Genomic DNA, 20,796 nt, shown 5'->3' with positions numbered 1-20,796 from the left:
CCCCCCCCCGTGACATCACTTCTTTCTGCATCCTCACTCCATTTCCATCACCACCAATGGGACACATCCAAACACACCATACATGCACAGCATTACTCTCTGGATCCCACTGGACCAATTTTCCTCTCGGTGAATGAAATTCAGGTCTTAACGCTCCTTAATGGGCTGACGCACTGACAAACAAACGGCCCGCTCAGCGACCAAGTAACTGGATGAAAAAGCTGAATTTTATAACTTTGCTTTGAGCTGAAAAAAATCAACGAGCGACTGAAGCAACAATTTCTGCAGATTCTGTCAGCAGTTTGTGTTAAGTCAATGTTTGTTTCATTCCGTGTTAATCTATCAAACGCTGCGCGGCCCCAGGCTTTTCCCTTTTGCCTTTTGCTGTCCGCTGTTTTGTTCAGCTCTTGATGGTCTATTTCCACCACACTGAAAGCTACAAATGAGCAAAACATTGGCTGAAATATGTTAATTTCTCAAATTGTTTTGGTGCTTTGAAGCGGGAACTTTGTGAAAGTGGGGAATGAAGTGACCACAGTCCATTATGGCAGTTAAATAGTCACTTTGCTCAGTGTTGCAGCTAATTCTTTAATATTTGTGTGGAATTATTTTCCTCAGCTGCTTCTTAAAGTGATCACAGGTCTGTGGGGAATATTTCATTTTGACGGTTTTACTTTGCTCTTCCAGCTGCCAAATGATAATGATGCTTAACAGCACAACTGGTGACACCGACGTGGACTTCAAAGCCTTTTTCAATTAATTTTCTCAGTCGCTCTTCTCCTCTGCCGGCATGTTGACCGCTGTGTAATGGCTGCGTTGTTGTGTATTTCTTATTGACGTACTTACAGTCAGCCACCTGCATCTCCCAGCACACAGGAGGCCATTCAGGGCATGCTGTCCATGGCCAACCTGTCGTCTTCAGACAGCTTGCAGCAGCCGTGGAGCAACAGCCAGTCCAAGAACAATAGCCAGCTGAAGAGCAACTCGCACAGCACGCAGGTCGGCAAGAAGGGCGGCGGAGGAGCGGGCGGAGGCAGCAACAACAGCAAGCGGCCCACCAAGCGGCTCCCGAAGAAACCCAGGAAAAGCAGCAGTATTGAGAGCCTGGATTATGACGACGACCAGGATCACATGGACGCGTGTTTCAAGGACTCAGATTACGGTAAGCACCAAACGCCGACTCATTCTCCTCGTTCCTGTTTAATTTGAATTTTCGAGCACGCCAGATGACTGGACCTCACCGGATCAGGCCGCTGTCACCGGGTTATTTTTTGAGCAAATGAATGAGAAAATAATTATCTGCCTTGATTCTCACTGCTGCTAACAGTTGCTGTTAAAAACAGATTGACCCCGATGGATCAACATGTGGGTCTTTAATTCTAAATTTGGCCTGCAACTTTTCATTAGGACTGGATGATAGGGTTGATGTTTATTTTTCATGCGTTCTTTCCAAATCCACCCTTTTGTGTTGCTCCAATTTGTGATCTTTTCCCTCTGAAACATTTTCTTTGTGAATCCCATCCAAACACAGCTGTTTGGACCCTCCCAGCTTGTTAATAAGCCATTAACACGAGTTCCGAATTGTTGTTTTACATCCTTTTTGAACTTCTAATTAGGGTCTAATTAGTTGTTCGTAGCACGAACATTCTCGCTCTGAAATCCTCAGGGCAGCGTGAAGCTTTTCTCACACGCTGGCTCTCGTTTCTTCTTTTGTAAACAGGCCATTTTTTATCTTGATCATCCAATTATCAGATATTAAAACGTCTAGATTGTAATGGTTGTGCTGTAAGCAGGGAGAGAGAGAACAGGGCATTCAACAGCTGTCTCACAGCTGTCCTGTGTGCTGTCACTGGAAACTTCCACCATTTTAGATCAAGAGTCACATTCAATGCTTTATGCTGTATATGTAACAATAATTGGCAAGTCCTGTTTCATTCCTCTCTTTGAAAACCATACATGCATGATGTGTTAGTAATCTGTCACATCTTTTTTAGTTTACCCCTCGTTGGAGTCCGAAGAGGATAATCCTGTCTTCAAATCTAGATCAAAAAAACGGAAAAGCAGCGATGACACTCCATACAGCCCGACAGGTAAATACAGGCATCACTAAAGAACATTGTACACTTTATGAATTAAATGTGTTGTAAACATTGATATGAATCTCTTCACAGCCCGCGTAGGACCCTCAGTTCCTCGACAAGAGCGGCCGGCAAGAGACGGAGCCCGAGTAGCCTCCATAGAAACGGGACTGGCCGCAGCTGCAGCAAAGCTTTCTCATCAGGTATGTCTTAGCAATATTCTCACATAATACTCGTCACAATTCCTGAAAGTATTACTCAACAATCAATATGTGTCAATAGGAGGAGCAACAGAAAACCAAGAAGAAGAAGAAAAGCACCAAAAAGAAGGCAATAGTAATTGAAGAGCCCCCAAAAATCTCTCAGGACAGTAGCTCGCCGGAGCACAATCTTGACTCCCAAGATGGCAGCCTGACAGACCACGAGTTCAACACTGGAGCAGTCAAGTCACCGGGAGGGCCGCAGCCTATGGCGCCCGGGGTCTTCCTCAGCCAGAGGCGACCATCCATGTCTTCTCCCAACAACAGCACCAACTCCACTAGCACCAACAGCAGCGGCATGGCAAAGGGGGATCGCGCGGGGTCAGCGGACGCCAAAGGTGAGCCGCCACGAAAGCAGAGTGAGGCTGATCAGACGAAAAGTAGTATGACAGCATTACAGCGTCACATTTTAAAGTGTGATTTTGTGTGTTTTGTGCAGATGGCAAAGTCAGTCAGGCGACTTTAGGCAGATGAGATTCCCTTTATCTGCAGCTGTTAAGTGATACTGAGATAAAAGTAAAGATAGTGAACAAGGTAAATATGAAACCTGCTTAACATCAGCATTTTATGTCATTTTCAGTATGTTAGCATGTTGATGTTTATTTAGCTTAAAGCACTGCTGTATTTACGCACAGCATCACAGAGCTACTAGCATTGCTGTTGACCTCTTGGTCAGGATTCAAGCCCTGAAGGGTCAAAGGCCAACTGTGTTTCTGCTGGTAAATTATTATTTTTTGCTAAAGATGGTGGAGCTGTAATTAAGGTAATTTGGAAAGGACACACCCCTCACACCATAACTCCGATTGACTTGAAATTTCACACGAGTCAAGCTCACTGTGTTCTATGAAGAAGCCTCTTTTCCACCACTTTGAAATTTTGAAAAACACATTGTTGACATCTGCCAAACAGAAGTTCTAATTGCTACAAAATTGTCTTTAGATCATCATTGGACCAAGTTTAAAAAAATGTTGTATAAAGTTTATTGATATCTTCTTTTGTTCTCAAGATATTGACCAACAATGTGCACAAGGGGAGGAACTTAGAAGGAAAATGTCCATAACTCATTAGCAATTTGTCCAGTCATCATAAATGCAGGTGCATATCTTCAGCGTGTGTGAAGCATTTTGAACCCAACCCACAAGTACCAAAAAAGTGTACTTCTAAACCCAGTGGGCAGAATTTCATCAGTTCAGGTGTTCACGCTCTGGGTCCAAGTATTAACTGAAGTCTGATGTGCCATCTTGATTGGTGCTAGTGGGCGTGGCCTATCATATATTAGCTCTTAACTCAAGATACTTTTGAGCAATGCTGATGAAACTCACCGGATGTTCTCCGATGACGGAGGGACAAATGGCTGAACGTTGAGGGCGCAGTTATTGAGACGCTGCAGGCTTTGTGATGATGAAACTAGTGTGTGATTGGTCTCACTCCTGCTTTAAACAGAATTAAACTGAAGTGAAGTGTGAATTTTGATTCTGACACCTGCTCGTTGCTGCTCGCCATTTTAAACTTGGCCAACTGAGCTGCTTCTCTCTTGAACTCCAAAGGGCTTGAGCCTGGAATCACCGCTTGCAATGCTAATTTAATCTTAAATCGCTTCTTTAAAAGTATTCTGATGGCATGACTATTTGTTCATTAACAGATTTCAAAACCTAGGCTACATGTAAGGTTTTAAAGCAAAAAAAAAAGACAATTTGGAAACTTCCAATTCATTCATTTTAAAGGTCCCATACAGTCTAAAGGTAGATGTCCATGTGTAGTTTTATTATAAAGCAGGTCTAGGTTCTATATTAATACTGTGAAAGTATCAAAGCCTCAGTCCACAGAGAAATGCACACAGCCTGTATTCAGAAACTGAGCCTTAAAAACCAGCCGTCAGGACTTCTGTGACTTTGTGATGTCACAGCAAAGCAGTCAACGCTCTCAGCCGTGCTCCGCCCACCTGGACCCACCATCCAATCTTGCAGGATTTGGTTTCTCTGAGTGTTTACCTGAAATCTGCTATATTTTTTATTGGGTCACTGAGAAAACAGTCAGCCAATCAGACGAGACTCTCAGAGCCTCCTCTCTTCTGATTGGCTCACAGAAATGTTGTTACTAAAGCTCCAGAGAGAACCCTGAGAAAGGAGTTCTTAAAACCACAAATGTATCTCCTTATGGATCAAAACTTCAAATAAAACACAGGAGAAGAGGAAAATATGGAGCTTTAATTTGTTGCTGGTTTAACCGAGAGTTGTTTAGTTAGTGCGAGGCAGATTTGTGTCAGATAAAAGTTTTCCGTGATGAAGTTGTAAATAATTATAAGTATTTTCTTGGGTTTAATAGAGGAGTTTTTTCCCTGTATTTTTCTCCAATTTATTTTAATTGAACAACCACATTAATCTACATTATGTGTGGTCATTCATTATTACAGGCAGAAATGAAGTAATTTCTCTACCTGTGCTCTTTAAAGGAATATTAAGTCATCTGTGAAAATTGTGTACCTCTAGTGGCAACAGAGAGGAAGTACAACATAAATTACTATTATTATGTTTTAACTTAGAGGTAGAGTTTTGACCACTAGTGGTGCTATGGAACAATGCTGCAATTGCTCCTGCTAATGATAATAATAATAATAATATGATAAGACTCTCAGCTAGCAAACATGGATGTAAACAAAGCATGTTTCAGTCAAATTATTTTGTGCAAAAGTTATATGTCTTTACTGCACACTCTAGCTGTATACATCCTGTCTTATCTCCTGTTTCTTCTCTTCACAGCTAAGCGGCTAAAGAAAGGCATGGCAACAGCCAAACAAAGACTTGGAAAGATTTTAAAGATCCATCGAAATGGAAAGCTCCTCCTGTAGTATGCAGCGGACTGTTGTAGGACTGGGAATTCATGAGCTGGGTCGTATCCCAACCTCACCCCCCGTTCACTGATTAAAGCCAACAATGGAGAAAAAAAAACTGAAACGAGACGGGGGGAAGAAGAAAATCATGCATTTTTTCAATTTCTAAGAAGAACATCACTCAAATAGGTTTTTGCCTCTACTTATACTTTATAACTTTCAGATATTAAAGTGTACAGAACCTACTATAAATATTTTTTAAGAGAACATGTCTCATTTTACTACAGCTGTCAGTTTATCAGGGGTTGCTAAAACATGAAGTAGAAGTACATTGCAGTCATTCCAAGATTTTTGAAAGTATCCCTTGCATGTATTCAGTTGCATGTGCGCTTAGGTCAGGGTTTGGGGATTTTACACATTAATTCCTACTATATGGATGCAGCTTATCATTGCAACACTGAAGATCGGCGAGCTGAAATGGAAAAATCACGTCCTTCCTGCCTCCCCAGCCAAGATTCAGCGGAGCGTGGTTTTGATTGGAGTCAACTTGAGCATTTATCCCTTTATGTTAACACTTAGATTTGCAGAGCACTATTCACGCTGATATTTATTTATTCGTGTCGAGTCATAGGAAGGAAATGAACAACTGTAAAGCACAAAGTGAACCATGAATGACGCCGTGTATCAAACAGCAGCAGTGTCCGAATGTTTCTTGCAGTTAAACAAAGGATAACAATAAGACTAAGTGGCTTAGTGGAGGCCCGCTGAACAGGATTCAGTGCGTTCGGACATGACAAGCATAGGATTTCTTACACTACGTGGGACCTGTAGCTAATGATAAGCCTCATCCATGTCAGGTCTGCAGTTGCATGGGGATACTTTCTCTCTTCTTTTGCTTTCGCAGGCAGCACCGACAACTTAGGCTCATCTCTGCATTTTTACGGCTTCACACAGTACAGTATATAGAATGTAGCTTGTACATAGCCTTTTAAATTACTACTTTTTGTATCTTTTCTCCTTAAGGCTTAATTCTACATTTTTACCGGTTTTGCTAATTATGAATAAATGAATAAAAATATATATATATGGATATACAATATAGTCCTAATATTTGAACTTTTTATTTTATTTTTTTTGTTGTTTTTTTTTTAATAGCAGAGATTCATTTTTAACTTTTTTTTTTTCCCCTTTAGATTTAAAGGTGTTGCCTGGAAAACAACTGAAGAAATAATACATTTATTGTCATATGGCCTTACATACACAAAGCTAATTGTATTGTGATTCTGTTTGAACAAGAGACGAAGCTTTGAGGAAAAATTATATAAAAGGAAAAAAAAAAAACACTTAAAGTTTCTATGACCAGCCTCTTGTTTGAGTTCTAGTATCCTGAAGGGTTTCGGAATTATTTTACTAGCACCTTGTGAAGTGTTTATGTGTCAGTGATGTAATTTATTAATGTTTGTAGCTTTTTTATACTTGTACAATTCTTAAGAGTTTTTGTTTTGAATATTTCATCAACTTGTGAAATCTCCCTTAGCAGAAAATCTTTTTTTTTTCTTTTTCTTTTCTTGCTTTTTTTTTTTTGTTGTTTTTTTGTTGTTTTGGATGTGTGCGTGTATGTGTGTGTTTGGGAGGCATCACAAACATTTTACACACTAGATTCTATGTTACCGAGCAGTTTCTTTTTTTTTTTTATCTCCATCCTGTCTTCACTCAGTGTCAGTGTTATCATGATGTCATGGTAAACATTTCCAATGTGACATGTTATTATTGTTAATATTATAGTTCTAAGCAGATGCGTCCATGCCTCCCTCACGCCGTATCATTTTGGTTGGGACATTTTGAACATGGTTTAATGTGCTATTCTCTATAGCAGCAGTGTTTTAGTCACAGATGTAATCCATGCGTCCACTTCTCAGTAATGAGATGCGCTCTGATCAAACTCTGCCAGTGGGACATATTTTCAGGTTTTTATTTGTACAATATGTGTGTTGCTTTGTTGTGGTTTATTTTTGTATGTCCAACCTATTAAATGCATCCACTGTGCCAGGACAGTGAATGATACCTGTTGTAGCTGTCTTCCCTTACTGTTATTTACAGTACTAGTAAGTATTTACAATCCTTTTTGACCTGAATCTATATTTTTCTGTATTTAGACAATTCTGTTTGAGATCATGGCTCACTTTTTTAAGACACAGAGAAATGGCAAATTCAGAGGAGCAAACATATTGTTGTTGAATGATATGATTGTCCGCCTTGTTTACTTTTGCAATACAGTTACTGTGGAAAACCTACTTTGTAATGTGTTCCTCTCCCACCTGCGATGTGACGGCTTCTGTGGTGACGACTAAAACAGTTTTTCCTGCTTCACATTGTCATACTTTAAAGTCGCGTCATATCCAGCACCACACTGATCACAAACTGACCTTTAACATGGGAATCAGCCCCGAGCTTCATCTTCTGGACTCAAGTCTGGGATCTCGTCTTCCAGAGCTTTAGCAGCTCCTTCAGCCAAGTCATTAATTAAAACCAAGCCAAAGTCAACACCATTAAAACTGTATTAACACAAAAGTGCTCTCAAGTAGTCAGAGCTTTTTTATCCAAGGATGCCCTTTCACTGTCCTGAGCAGCTCTTTCAAAGTTCAAATATAATGTACACAGAAATTCATACGGGATCTGCTTAGTTCAAAAAAACATTTACTTCCTCAAGTTTTGATAGTGTTCTTAAATCTGTGGTCAGACAGCCACTATTACTGTCAAACCCTGAAGCAACAGCCAGTCTGCGCCACTAGATGGAGTCAAAAAATATATGAATAGCACATGATGCATGTTTTTAAATCGACTTAATGCAATAATGTTCAAGTAGACCACAGATGGAGGTTTCAGTGTAGAGCCGTCCCCTGTGATTTGTATTTAGCCTCATAAAGTTCAGCTTTTAATATACATGTTGACACTGTCTGCTCTGAGTTTTTTTTTTTATTTCTACTACATCCACATTTTATGGCCATAATTACAGAAAACTAGTTTTGAAGAGGGAATTTGAACATCAATGAGGAGATGGTAATAAAAACAAGTTACAGAACATTTAAAATCAGTGTTTCCAATAAATCATACATTATGCTGCTTTATTCCCATTGTTTTAATCCCGGTCTAACACATCTGGACACAAGTGATTTCACAAAAATAAAAAGCATGCGGCGATCTTTATGGGAATCTACATTTCCCCTGCAAGGATGTTTTATTTAATTTCTCAATTAGACCTGTGTATGTGAATGAGATCCTGGGGGGTGGAGGGGGGGGGGCTGAACCTGCGTGGCTGTTAAAGGTCATGACCCTGTTTCCACCCTGGTGAGCATCAAAGTGAGTTGTTATTGTTAGCTAATTGTTAACACCAGAACGTGAAGTGCGGCGACATCAGCGAATGAAACAATCACATAATTTGTCCTCTCAGGATCATTTTCAACACACTGACATGAAAGCGAGTTCACGCCGGGATCACGGTGGAAGAAAAATTAGATTCCAGCTTAAAAAGTTAAAAGATGTCCGGAAACTAAATTTCAAGCAAAAATTGTTTAAAAGAAAGTTTCACTAATATTTAAAATTGTGTTTTTACCCTCTGGTGCTTTGTGTATGTTTTTCTTCCTGTTACAGGCAGATGCTGAGATTATTTGGACAAAATGTGAGTGTGACATACAAAAGTAAACTCAAAGTCAATTTAGTGCAAACAATCTCCAACTCATCTATTAATGTTTGTCTATATCTGAGGCCTAAAAATATTATTTTGTTAAAAACAAGTTTACCACCATGGCCAGTGCAGGAAGAATATTTCACTCTCTTTTTAGTACAAATTCATTCGTCCAAAGAATTTTTTTTAGAAAGATAGAAAATATCTTTTTCCTGGACTGCATAGGAAACAGACAAAATATTCTTGTTGTTAGAGAAAAAGGAAATTTTATTTATTTATTTTTACGCATTGATTTAGATTGCTGTGTAGATGCCTTAAAATATAAAATAAAATAAATATAAATATAAAAATGTACATAATCGGATTTCCTTATCAAACTTCTCCTCTGAACACTTTCTCTCCTCACCCCTCACTTCTTTGTCAGTTCCACTGGTGCAGTTGGTCCCCACAAAAGGGCAAGTGGGATCACAATTTAAATGTCAGTGTATAAACAACAATGCCTGCAGAGTGTTACAGTCTAACTGCATTCATGGCCATGCTGCACATGCTTAGTGATCACAGATGTGAATGGGCTGCCCTCGCTTGCTTTGAAAACCCTCCAGTTCTTTATGGGAGTCCCAAGTGGTCAAGAGAAACGTGCCATGTGAGAGATGTCTTAATTACACAGGAATGTCAGGTTAAGCTTTGCCTTTGTGTGGCTGCGCAATGATGCAAGTTGCTAAAAGATTTTTTTTTTTTCTCCCTGCCCCCTCCCATTACTCTGCCTTTTATTCTTCCCATTCCTCTGAGTTCAGGGCTGTCATTAGTAATCATACGCAGTGACTCCTCTGCCAACAGATTGGTAAAGCCATAGAGAGCTGCAACTGTGTACCAGCCCCCGGAGCCATTTCATCACAAAGAGTCTTAGGTTGCCTGTTTTTGTGGCGGCGATGAAAAGCGGCAGACTCGAAGCTTGTGTTTCTCTGCAGTTTGGAGTTGCTCCCCGCTGCGTGGATTAACTGCTCTGTCAGCCAACAGAACTCCTCTGCTGGTGTTTCACGGAAACTCAGAAGTGCGGAGAGACATTTGGCCTCAGCCAACACACACACACACACACACACACACACACACACACACACACACACACACACACACACACACACACTCTTTCCCCTGTGTTTTGATTTGCTTCCCAAAAAGTATCAATGTAATTACTCCTTTTAATTATTAGTATTACTGTATATTTGCATTTGAGTCAGCAGGTAGCATTTCAATGACACTTTTGACTTGTAAGTTGACTCGAGTCTGTTTAACTTCCAGGCAGAACTACTGCTCCAACAGGTGTGTAAAGGGTTAATATTCTCAGAGTTTTCTATGTAGGGGCTTAAAGATCCTTCAGCAACGAAGGTGAGAAGAAGCTCAAACTTAAAAACCGTCGTCAGACAAAACACAGTGTTACCTCAGCATAAAAATGAGAAGTCCAAGTGTGAGTGGTGTGAACGCTGCCTGGTTTCAAGACAAACACAGAGGCTCTGTTTTATGGCGGCCTGTTTCCTTAACCTTTGGCAGGCTTAAAATTTTGGAACTGGAAAACAACACTTCATCGTTAATTTTTGACACCCATCAAGGAAACAGCTGTCGCGAGTGAAGCGAGAGCCCACCCAAATGAGAGTATTATTAATGTGAGTGTGATCGAGGCCCTCGGTGGAAAGTTGTTTCATTCACTACCTGCTCACGAGGACAGCTGCAGTATCAGTGGCAGTCACAGGAGGGTAGACGTGCCAGGCTTCGCTTTGGTTTCATTTGTTGTCTTTTTTCTTTCATTTATCAATAGTAGGCTGCAGCAAAGTTTTGTTGTGCGTTTATTAAAAGTTTCAACGTTCACTTAAAACGTTCACCATGATGAAGAAAAAAGGACGACCACGTCCTACACTGTTAAAACGTTATGTACATGTGTTCATATTCAAGCTGAGTACAGACTGTTTAAATCAAAAAACAATTACATTTATGAATATGTACAGGTTACAAACTTGATTTAAATAGAGTTCCTCCACTGTTTTAAGTTATAGCACACGTGCTAGGGACAGTTGTAACATATCTAAAATACACATAATTAGCCAATCAAATATCCAATCACTCCAGTTTAATATGTAGCTTTTCTCCTCTGGGCTCAGCCCATAGTGCCAATCAGCTGCCTGCATCAGTTTCTCCGCAGGATTTCTCGTTGTGTGAGGAAAACCCTGTCAAGGGGTCTAGTACCCTCTGGGAAATGAAAAATGATAAATCCTTCTTCAGTAAAAGTATTAACAGCAAAATGTAGTTAAAATATTAGAGTAAAGGTACTGGTTTGGTACTGCTGTATTATTATATATGACATCATTAGACATCCAGACATGTTTTTAAACTGTGTAAAAATCCTCTGCTATGATTCATATTTTATTTAACATGATTTTCACACATGAAAAGTGAAAAGTAAATCCAAAATCAATCTCCTCTTACTTCCTCATTGACAAAACTAGATCAGGCCTTGAGCCCCGCCCACCACCTGCTTGCTCCAGGTGGACAGGTGAAAGAGCAGAGAATATCAAGATGGTTAGAGGAGGAAACATCAGAGAGACTCAGCCACATGTTTGAGAGTCAGTCAGACCCAGACTCAGACTCAGAGGAGGAGTCTGTTGAGACCAGAACCAGAGACTAGCAGACGGATCAGAACGGTTAGCGCTGTTAGCATCTTTTATTTGTTTATGTTGTTTGTTAGCTTGTAACTGGCAGTGGCTGACACACTGTTAGCTGTTGTGCTAATGCTAACTCTCTCTCTCTCTGTGCTGACATGGTTTCAGGTTTATTTAGCCCCGCCCCCTCGTCCCCACAAGTTGACAGGATTGGTTCCTTAGGTTTGTGACGTATGAAACTCTGGCTGTCTGAATCTGTTGTTATGAGACTGTCATTGGTTCCCTGCAGTTCAAGGTGGAAACACTCAGTCATGGTGTTGATGATTAGTTCACTCGTCATATGTCTGTATTATATAAAACACCACATGGATGTTAACAAGGTTAAACACTTGATTTTTATTGGAGGGGTCTTTAATACTGAAGCATCAGTGTGTCAGCAGCATATTACTGTTATAGCTGCTGGAAGTGGAGCTGAATCTCTTTACAGTTTTATATCGACGCACACCAGATACATCTGAAGGTCATGAGAGAGGAAAGAGGAAACATTCTGATTCACAAATCTCTTTTCATATTTTGGACTTTTTTCTAATCTTAGATTTTTGGTGAGATATTGGATCATTTCAATATTTATTGAAATGTGAGAAGTTTTGATTGAGCTGTTAACTCATAGACATCTGTAATGTGAGTATGACCACACTCTGTATGATTACACACTGTCTGTAAGATGTCAGGAACCACTGGTTTATTCTTTCACAAACACACCATTAGAAAGCCGGAATGCAACACTTTCCAAAAACGTTTTGTTTTTCATGGAAATTATAAACGTCTAAAGTATAATAATATTTCTTATACAGTAAAATGAATGTCAAAAAGTACATACATATATATATATATATATATATATGGAACAAATTAGTTTCAGCAGAACAGCAGAAGATTTTTCTTGTGTCAGCATGTGTGTTTTATATTCCATAGCTGCAGCAAATTAACATCTCTACACACAACCTTGAGTGAAATTATTCATTCATTTCATTTCCTTTTCAAAATTGACAGACCTCCTGCATCTTGTAGCTTCCACTTCTATAACTGCTGACTCAACCTCTGGACACATGTAGCTGCACATGGTAAACAAATGCAATCATTTCAGAGTTGAACACAGTTTTTGAGAGCGTGCATCGCTCAGGGGAAGAGAAAATAAGTGAGTGAAGTATTTAGCACTGTCATTGCACCAAGGACTCCTGACATAAACATCTATGATCTGTACTTTGAGATAGATCTTTGTAAACAGAGAAACCACAACAGATGCAACATATTTAGACCTGCCACACACAAATGCAAACATCTGTTAGCATAGCCGCGCAGTTATTTTTAGAGGATTTTGTTTATAAGAACCCACTCCAGCAGAATACAGTAGACTGGTTACAGAAAATTGTTATTATCCTCAGTGATAGATTGACTTTTAGCAATAGCAGAAATAACAAAGGTGATAATGATAATCAGTATCAGTTCAGTTTTTCATATGTAAAATGAAAAATAGAAAATTAAATCCAATTTTCTAAAGAGGCGTTTTCATTTGTCAGAGCAATGTATAATTCAGATTTTGGAATCAATTTTAAAAGTTTCTATCAACTGTTTTCAAGTTTTGCATCTGGTCGACAGTCATGGCCACTTACAGCAGTTTTACCAGTTTCACCAGTTCTACTAAAGACATTTCCTCTCTCCTGGCTCCCAGTACACTTTAGGATGGACTTTACGGTTCTATTGTTTGTTTTTAAAGTGCTCCATATATCAGCTCGCCCTACATCACAGACCTTTTAACCCCCTACACTACATCGGACAAGAGCCTCTTCACCGTCCTTCGCTCTCACCTTAAACGCAGGAGCGACTGTGCTGTCTCAGTCATGGCCCCCAGACTGTGAAATACCCCGCCCATGTCAATCAGAGCTGCCCCATCCATCGACGCCTTCAAACCTCGGCTCAAAACATTTTTATTCTCATCAGCGTTTGAGCCAACATCAGCTGTCTCCCTCATTTGGTCTGCTTGCTTGTTTTTGTCGTGCTGTTTTATTTTCTGTTGATGCTTTTGATTGTCTGTGTTGATTGCGTTTTTCTTGATGTTGTACAGCGCTCTGGTCAGCGGTTTGCTGTTTTTTAAAATGTGCTCTATAAATGACTTTGATTTGATTTGGTTTGATTTGAAAGGCACCTTAGGCACAGTCGCCAACTCAAGAGAAAGCCTTTGCGCTGAGTGTGTAAATACGTAGACGTGTGGCATGTAGACAGATAGCTATGGTACATTCCAAATACCGGCTATGAGCGTCGGTGTTACTTTCAAGTTCAGCCGCCAGAGTAAAATACAAACAACCCTCAATCCACATTATTGAAATTAGCATCTCTATAAAATTGATTATCCTCCATAAAAGCCAATTTAACAAGCAATTCAGTTGATGCTATAAATGTCTAATAAAATGTTTTTGGCACACATTCTCCAGCAGCTGATGCATGATCTTTGCTGTTTAGATCCAAATCTTACTCTCTATCAACATATCTCCCATGTTACTCCTTCTAAATCCAGATGTTTTGGTTGTGCTGCTGCCTGGCTGTGCAGCTGCCCCCTGCAGATCCTCTTATCTGAACTCCGGACATTCTCTCAGCACTCATCAGTCCAGAGAATTGACAGGAAATCGGTTTATTGTAGTTACACATGATTGCAAAGATGAACCCACCTTGGTAGTGTTATCAGACTTTTTAAAGAGGCTTTCATACAAAACTATTGCCACAACAGCTGTTGGGACTACTAGTGTTTAGGGAATCAGATTAAAGTATTAAGCAAAGACGCCGCCTTTGTTTCACCACAGAGTCAAACTATACCTCCAGTCTCTCTTTGTCCTTTCATTCATCCAGTCAGAAGATTCTCCCATTGTAGCTGACTTTCATACATATTAAAAATACTTTAAGCATGGATAGATCATCATGACCCTGGACACAAACTCACCATGATCCCTCAACCACACATGCTCATTGTGCTTGACTTCTCCAAGCACGCAGCACATGGCCAAGACAGCCCCACACAGCATGTATTACTTTGTAATGTATTATAACAGTGGTTATTTTGATATGATACATTAACAGCATTTCAGTGTCTGTTTTGTTCTACACATACGATGTATGGCGTGGCATTGATTATCATTCATCTTCAAGAGCCAAAACAAAACACACACATAATAAAAAAAAAAAACCTCCTCCTGATGTACAGGACTCTAGACAAGTTCATTTTCAACCACTGGTTTCTTCCACAGGCGATGTGAACCGGTGTCAGTGTGGTGCTAGCATTAGCAGCACAGGCTCTGTAGGAGGCAGTAATTCTCCACGTCTTCTAAACGTCTCGCTGCCGTCTCCCCATGAGGCTAGCAGGGCAGACGCTGTAGCTCCGCTGTAGCACCGCCACTAACGTAAAATCTACCGTCACCTGACATTTGACCAATACATCCTTAAACTTTTACACAGTTAAACCGGCTGCTTTGTCAAAAAAGATCATTTTATAGCTTTTTTAAAAAAAAAAAAATTACATTTATATATTTTATATACAATATTTTGAAAATGTAACTTTGCCCATGTGATTATCCATCTATGACTTCAAGTATTCAATCTACACAAGAGTATAACCCTTCTTGGTGAGTATCATTTGCAATCATTGGTGGAAGAAGCATTCCCTTTTTTTACTTAAGTGAAAAAAAGTGAAAATAACACTAATTTTAAAAAATGGCCTCAATGTTTTACTATTATATATTATTTTATGGATTATTATTACTGGTGCATTGATGTGTAAGCTTTAACTGCACCACCGCATCATATTCTTCACTGTTGCTGTCGTGTCAGAACCATCAGCTGATCATTAGCTACAAAAAACAGCCAGTTTTCAGATTTGTTGCAAAGCATTTTTCCAGCTAACCCGCATGGTTTTTAATTAGTGTATTTATCTTATGAGAATTTTCATAACTGTCAGCAGACCAGATGTAATCCTTCCTTGAAGGACAACGGGTGGATTGGGCTGCCCCGCTGGCCAATCAGATGCAAGTTGAGCTTGGCGGTTACATCCGGCCCTCTCACACGACCCAAAGCATGAATAGAAATAAAGTTCTCTAATTTGACGTTTCTCTATCCTACATCCCCCAGATAGAAAATCTAAAGTCTAAATTATAAACTCATCTGACAAATAAAATCTTAGAAAAGTGAATGATATTGTCTGGCATTTCTTTTCATATATGGAAAATCAAACTGATTACGTGGTGAACCCTGCATTTATATGTTTCTGTTTTGTTTTTCCTTTCTCAAATTAAATATATTTGTCTTGTATTTGTGTTGTTTTTAGTTTGTTTGTTATATTATGCTGTTTGCAAGTTTAGTTTTCAACTGTTAAATATCGTTCTAGGTTTGTAGCATAGGGGCCAAATCTGTAATAACAAATTTAAGGGATTCCTATCAGAACTGTTTGTGTATGTGATGTTTATAACGGAAAACAATCAAAAATATCATTCTATAATTTTTTGAAGACTTTCAAATGTTGTTATCAGCCTCAGTCTTCCAGTGTCAGTCGGTCTGTGTTAAGAATAGCATTAACAGTGATATTAGTAGCAAAAGTATTGTATTATTTTTTAGAAATCTTACTTACATTCCTTTCAGATTACACTTAACACAGTGGCTCTGATTTCATTGTGGATGACGTGGAAATAAATTACACTCAGCTGGCACTGGGAGTCTCCCAAGTACAATTACTCTGTTTACATGCAGAGCTAGGGGAGGAAAATTGCTTTTGAAAGCGCTCTTTAAGGTCATGGTTTTGCTGCTGTGCATAAGCCCAATGTTTACCAGAGTATTCTAAGGAAACTCAGAGCCACGCCACGCATCAACAAGCGTCTTAAACGCCTGCACAAAGGGCCTGTTTTTAGCCCAACTAAGGGAAATGCTCACCTAATCCTCTCAAGAGGCCTCTGTGACGGGCCCCCACCGCCAAAGACTGTGTGAGGCCTCTTTAACAAGGTGCTGAAGTCACTTAAGCAGAGAGTAAACAAACAAACAATTCAAATCATTCGCTGCATCTCCTGGACTCGGTTTTCTAAACAGCTACACGCATGATGCATCTATCAGCAGCAGCATCCGAAGCTGCTGTGTGGTCATCTGTAATTACTCATCATTCTAGATGGGAAATCCAATGACGTGCTGCGCTGGTGAGGCTGCATTACCCCTCTCTGAAACAAGTGGGGTTTATTTTCGAACCTCTGCTTTTTCTCCACAGCCAGATTGCCCAGGGAGATTGGCTTTCTCCGGGCTGTGTAACAGATACCATCTAAATCATTAGGGCTCATTCATTGCCATGTGCCACTCTGCGGCTCAGGTTCCTGCGACCCTGAGGTCAAGCGGCTGAGAGCTCCCTGACCTCCAGCACTTCCTCCAAATATTAACAGGGTAGTTATGTAGTCAAAAGCCCTGATATAGAACATTGGTTCATTTAGATAATAGCCAATCAGGCGGAGCGGCGAGGAGTGCAGTGATCTCCACAGGATGGCTGGGCCTTTATGTGGCTTACTGAGGGTATAATGACAGCTAACAGAGGAAGCGTAGGCCTCTCTGGCTGAAATTATGCGGTCACATGCCTGCTGGCTGTAATGCTTTCCTTTAACCCAGCTAAGTTGGGCTCCTTATGGTGGACAAATCCAACCAGGCTCTATTATGAAGATGAATGTTGTGCAGTTATCTCGCAGACACTGGGGTTTAATGCGAGACAGAGGGGAGTTTAGAGGCCATGGTGAAAGAAGCATTTACCATGCAACCTCTGCACATGATGGTAATCCAAATCATCAGTGATAAAATATTCAAATGATTTTTAAAGAAAGTTTGCATGAACCTGCTGATGTGAAACTGGAAATGATTAGATTGTGGTGTGAGACTTTTTCTCTCTTAAGATTTGTGACTTTGTGTATCTTACCCGTAGCAAAAAAACATTAAAAATCTTGAAAACTTGTGAAACTACTTTCATTTTTTCTTTTCTTTTTTTCTTTTTATTGAAAACTAATGAAATAATCACACCCCTCACTTAAGGAATTTTCACCCCTAATCATAGATTGAATCTGTGGTTCCTACCAGGGCTGACATGGAAGCAAACAAGGATGCAAAATTCTGCCACAGGAAATTAGGTTTATTTTGACTTTTCTCTAATTTCTTATCTTTGATTTTACTGTAGTTTGTATAGTTTAAAAGTTCTCTAAGATAATGCAATTGGTTGAATATTCAAAATCAGAAATTATGTCATGCAGTCATCATGGAGCTGAATCTCAGAGGAAAGTTTCCAACATCTTGTGCCACGAAGAACTGAGGCTGTTTGAGAACAAAGTAAGAAACTATCCAGTTATTAGTATGGTGTTCCTTTATAAAGTGCTCAGTGAGTGTACACATTTATAAAAATATTGGTTAGGGCAGCTTTAATTGAGCTGTCCACTCAGCTCATCGATGGTGGTAAATGGTCACAAGTACAGCAGACATGGCTTTGTACTCTGGGTTTCCATGAGAAAAAGAAAGGAAACAAATTGACTAAATGAGCTGTTAAGACTCGGGTATTTCTGCAGCTTTTTGATGGTGTTCAACACTGCTGAAGAGTCAATACCTATACTCTCAGGGTTTGTAAAAAAAAGGCTAAAAACAACAGTTTGGGTGTGGTTGAAACATTTCTATAATCATCTTCCCTGTAATTATAAATATTACAATATATTTCCCATATTTATGCCTGGAAGATTCTTGTGACGTCCCTAACGTGGACTATACCATTTCTAATATAGCGTCTCTTTACCTCACTCTATCAGTGACTCCTTCCTCAAGTCTCACTGTAGGTGTAAGTAGCAGTAGCTAACTATTTAGCTTCTAGATAGATAGATAAATAGACAGATATATAGATACTTTATTTATCCCCTAGGGGAAATTCATTCATTCTTTAGCAAACTAATGTTAGCTAGTTTCTTTTTTAGCCTTAAGTTATAGTTTAACTAACTATTATTAGCAAGTTTCTAACTTTAGCCTTGACTTACAGTTTAGCAAACTAATGTTAGCTGGTCTGTTTTTTAGCCATAAGTTACAGTTTAGCTAACTAATGTTAGCTACCTGATAGTGCGCCTGTTCATTTCCAATGTTAACTTGACATTTCATTACCAACATAAAATGTCATATTATCTAATGTTAGCAAACACTGGATTAGTTGTTGTAGAGATATGTTTTGACGTCACTTAAGAGTTTATTATTTCATTTGGTGTGTGGTTCCGTCTTTTACCTTTAACTTTGTTTTCATCACGGAATTCAGGAGATTTGAACAATATTTAAAATACACGTGTGGCCAACACCTCAGTTCACTGAAGCATGTGCCTGTGTTGCACTGGATTTCCTTTCATCCCGGAGAAATAGTTGACGCCCCTGATTGTCATTGTATAATTTGCACATGCCTTCACTGTCTGAAATGTTCCACTGGTGGGAGTTCATGCAGCAGCCCCCAGAAATCTGTGCACATTAGACATCAAACTACAAAAGGAAACAATGGTAAGCAGTTATTTTGCACAGAACACAGGTTTCTTAGATAATGAGGATTCTTTGCTGCTGTCTGACACTCTCATGCAGAGCCCGAGGAATGGCATCCTAAGATTGAATGCATGTCAGTTACAGCCACATTCTCTTTGACCTCAGTGAGTAAATAAACACCCTGAAACCAGTCGATTATCGTCACAGGCACTTTTGTCTTATTGCAGGATCTAGATGACACATGGAATCTGCATGCAGGCCGGCCTCCACTATAAATAGTCGTCAGCAATCAAACAAAATAAATGAACTGTCAGAGCACAAGTATTTACAAGCACAACAAAATTCTAAGTAATTATAAGTAAATTTGTTGCATTTCTGAGTAAGTGGTAGCAGATAGGCCTCTGACAGGGAGGCAGTGGTGTGTGACGGGCTGATTTAGAACGGTAAGGCTGCCTGGCTCTGTGCAAACCCTCAACCCGAGCAGCAAAACAGCCCTCTCCACATCCCACACTGACCACATCTCAATGAGGAAGAACGCTAAAGACATCTGCAGGGCCATTACACACACTTAGCTGCACATCAAGGAGCGCTTGGCCGCCGTGCCACCTCCTGTTAAACGTCTTCCAAACGGCTATTTGTTTGTCTGTTAATTACTGTGGTCCTCATCTCTGCTGATCCTATGAATCCATCTCAAAGGTTGAAAGTTGTTCTGAAAGTTGTTTACAGACACGAGCAAATGGCTGTTGTGAAAAAAAATGTGTAATGGAAAATTGATGAGCATAACCTCATACCATGCTTATTTGGAAGGCCTGACGAAAATTCATTATTTGCGCGACTCAAGATGTCCACCACATTACCGTATTTGTGCACCATATGACATGATTTATAGACAATCATGTGATAATTTACGTCTTGATGGCCTCATTCATGTGGTTTACAGAGGAGGGCTTGCAGATCCCGCCTCGCTGATTACAGACTGAGCTGTGCTGCTGAAACAATGTGTGCTGCAGTCAGTGTGAGCAGGAGAAACTCTTTATAATCAGTGGCTATTTTTAGGCCTTTTGCATCTTTCATTTAGAATAACTGTGGCATTTATTCAAAGTCTCTCTTCATTGGACATTTTAAACAAGACAGATAAACAAAAGGCCAAAGTGAGTGGAGCAGAGGCTGCATCATTCCGGCACTCGGATGGATGTGTTAGGCTGGACTCTTAAAAGTGTAAAAGTGGGACTTTCCAGGGCCTTGTGGCGGTGACCTCCTCCTCGCAGCTTCTTTTTGAAGCTACTCAATGGGACAATAAGCAAATGACAGATAAGGAATGATTTGCTAAAAGCAAAACCTCAAAAATAAACAAACCATTACGCCTTGCCACGGGAGAGCTGGGTTAGCGCTTCTAATTCAGGTGAATTGCAGACAAATTTCCCCTGGCTGGCACACTTACAGCTGTAATAATATAGAGAGGGCTGCAGAGTGGCTGGGCTGCAGACTGGCCTGCACAGTGTCCACACATGGTCTCACAACAACCCCTCACATGGAAGACCTGAGAAAACCAGAGAAAATTGTGCATAGATTATGTGTTTCACAAGATTTTACAAATGTAAATGAGGTTTTTTTTAGGGGTTTGTAAAAGTTTTTTTTTCCATTTCATGTAACCTACATGAGTAAATTTTGTAGAACACATGTAAACAATCTACACTGCAGGCTATTTTCTCCCCATATCTGACCTGTGTGT

At 39.8% G+C, this 20,796-nt stretch overlaps 1 protein-coding gene across 3 annotated transcripts in view; it reads left to right on the top strand.

The window, feature by feature from the left end:
* Nucleotides 1–7,232, top strand: part of phf2 (PHD finger protein 2) — a 36,974-nt gene extending 29,742 nt beyond the window's left edge. For 2 of the 3 annotated variants that reach the window (XM_023424756.2, XM_023424755.2), the window contains exons 18-22: nt 849–1,162; nt 1,995–2,090; nt 2,172–2,281; nt 2,361–2,676; nt 5,098–7,232. In XM_023424756.2, the coding sequence (XP_023280524.1) occupies nt 849–1,162; nt 1,995–2,090; nt 2,172–2,281; nt 2,361–2,676; nt 5,098–5,186 (925 nt within the window). In that variant the 3' untranslated portion in view covers nt 5,187–7,232. The remainder of the gene's footprint in view (nt 1–848; nt 1,163–1,994; nt 2,091–2,171; nt 2,282–2,360; nt 2,677–5,097) is intronic. The other variant, XM_023424757.2, reaches the window with a different exon arrangement.
* The last annotated feature ends 13,564 nt before the right edge of the window (nt 7,233–20,796 follow it).

Source organism: Seriola lalandi, unplaced genomic scaffold (assembly GCF_002814215.2).
Source record: "Seriola lalandi dorsalis isolate HSWRI2012SDOR001 ecotype SW California unplaced genomic scaffold, Sedor1 jcf7180002054748, whole genome shotgun sequence".
NCBI classification, from domain to species: Eukaryota; Metazoa; Chordata; class Actinopteri; order Carangiformes; family Carangidae; genus Seriola; species Seriola lalandi.
This window is presented reverse-complemented; position numbering and strand designations above follow the sequence as displayed.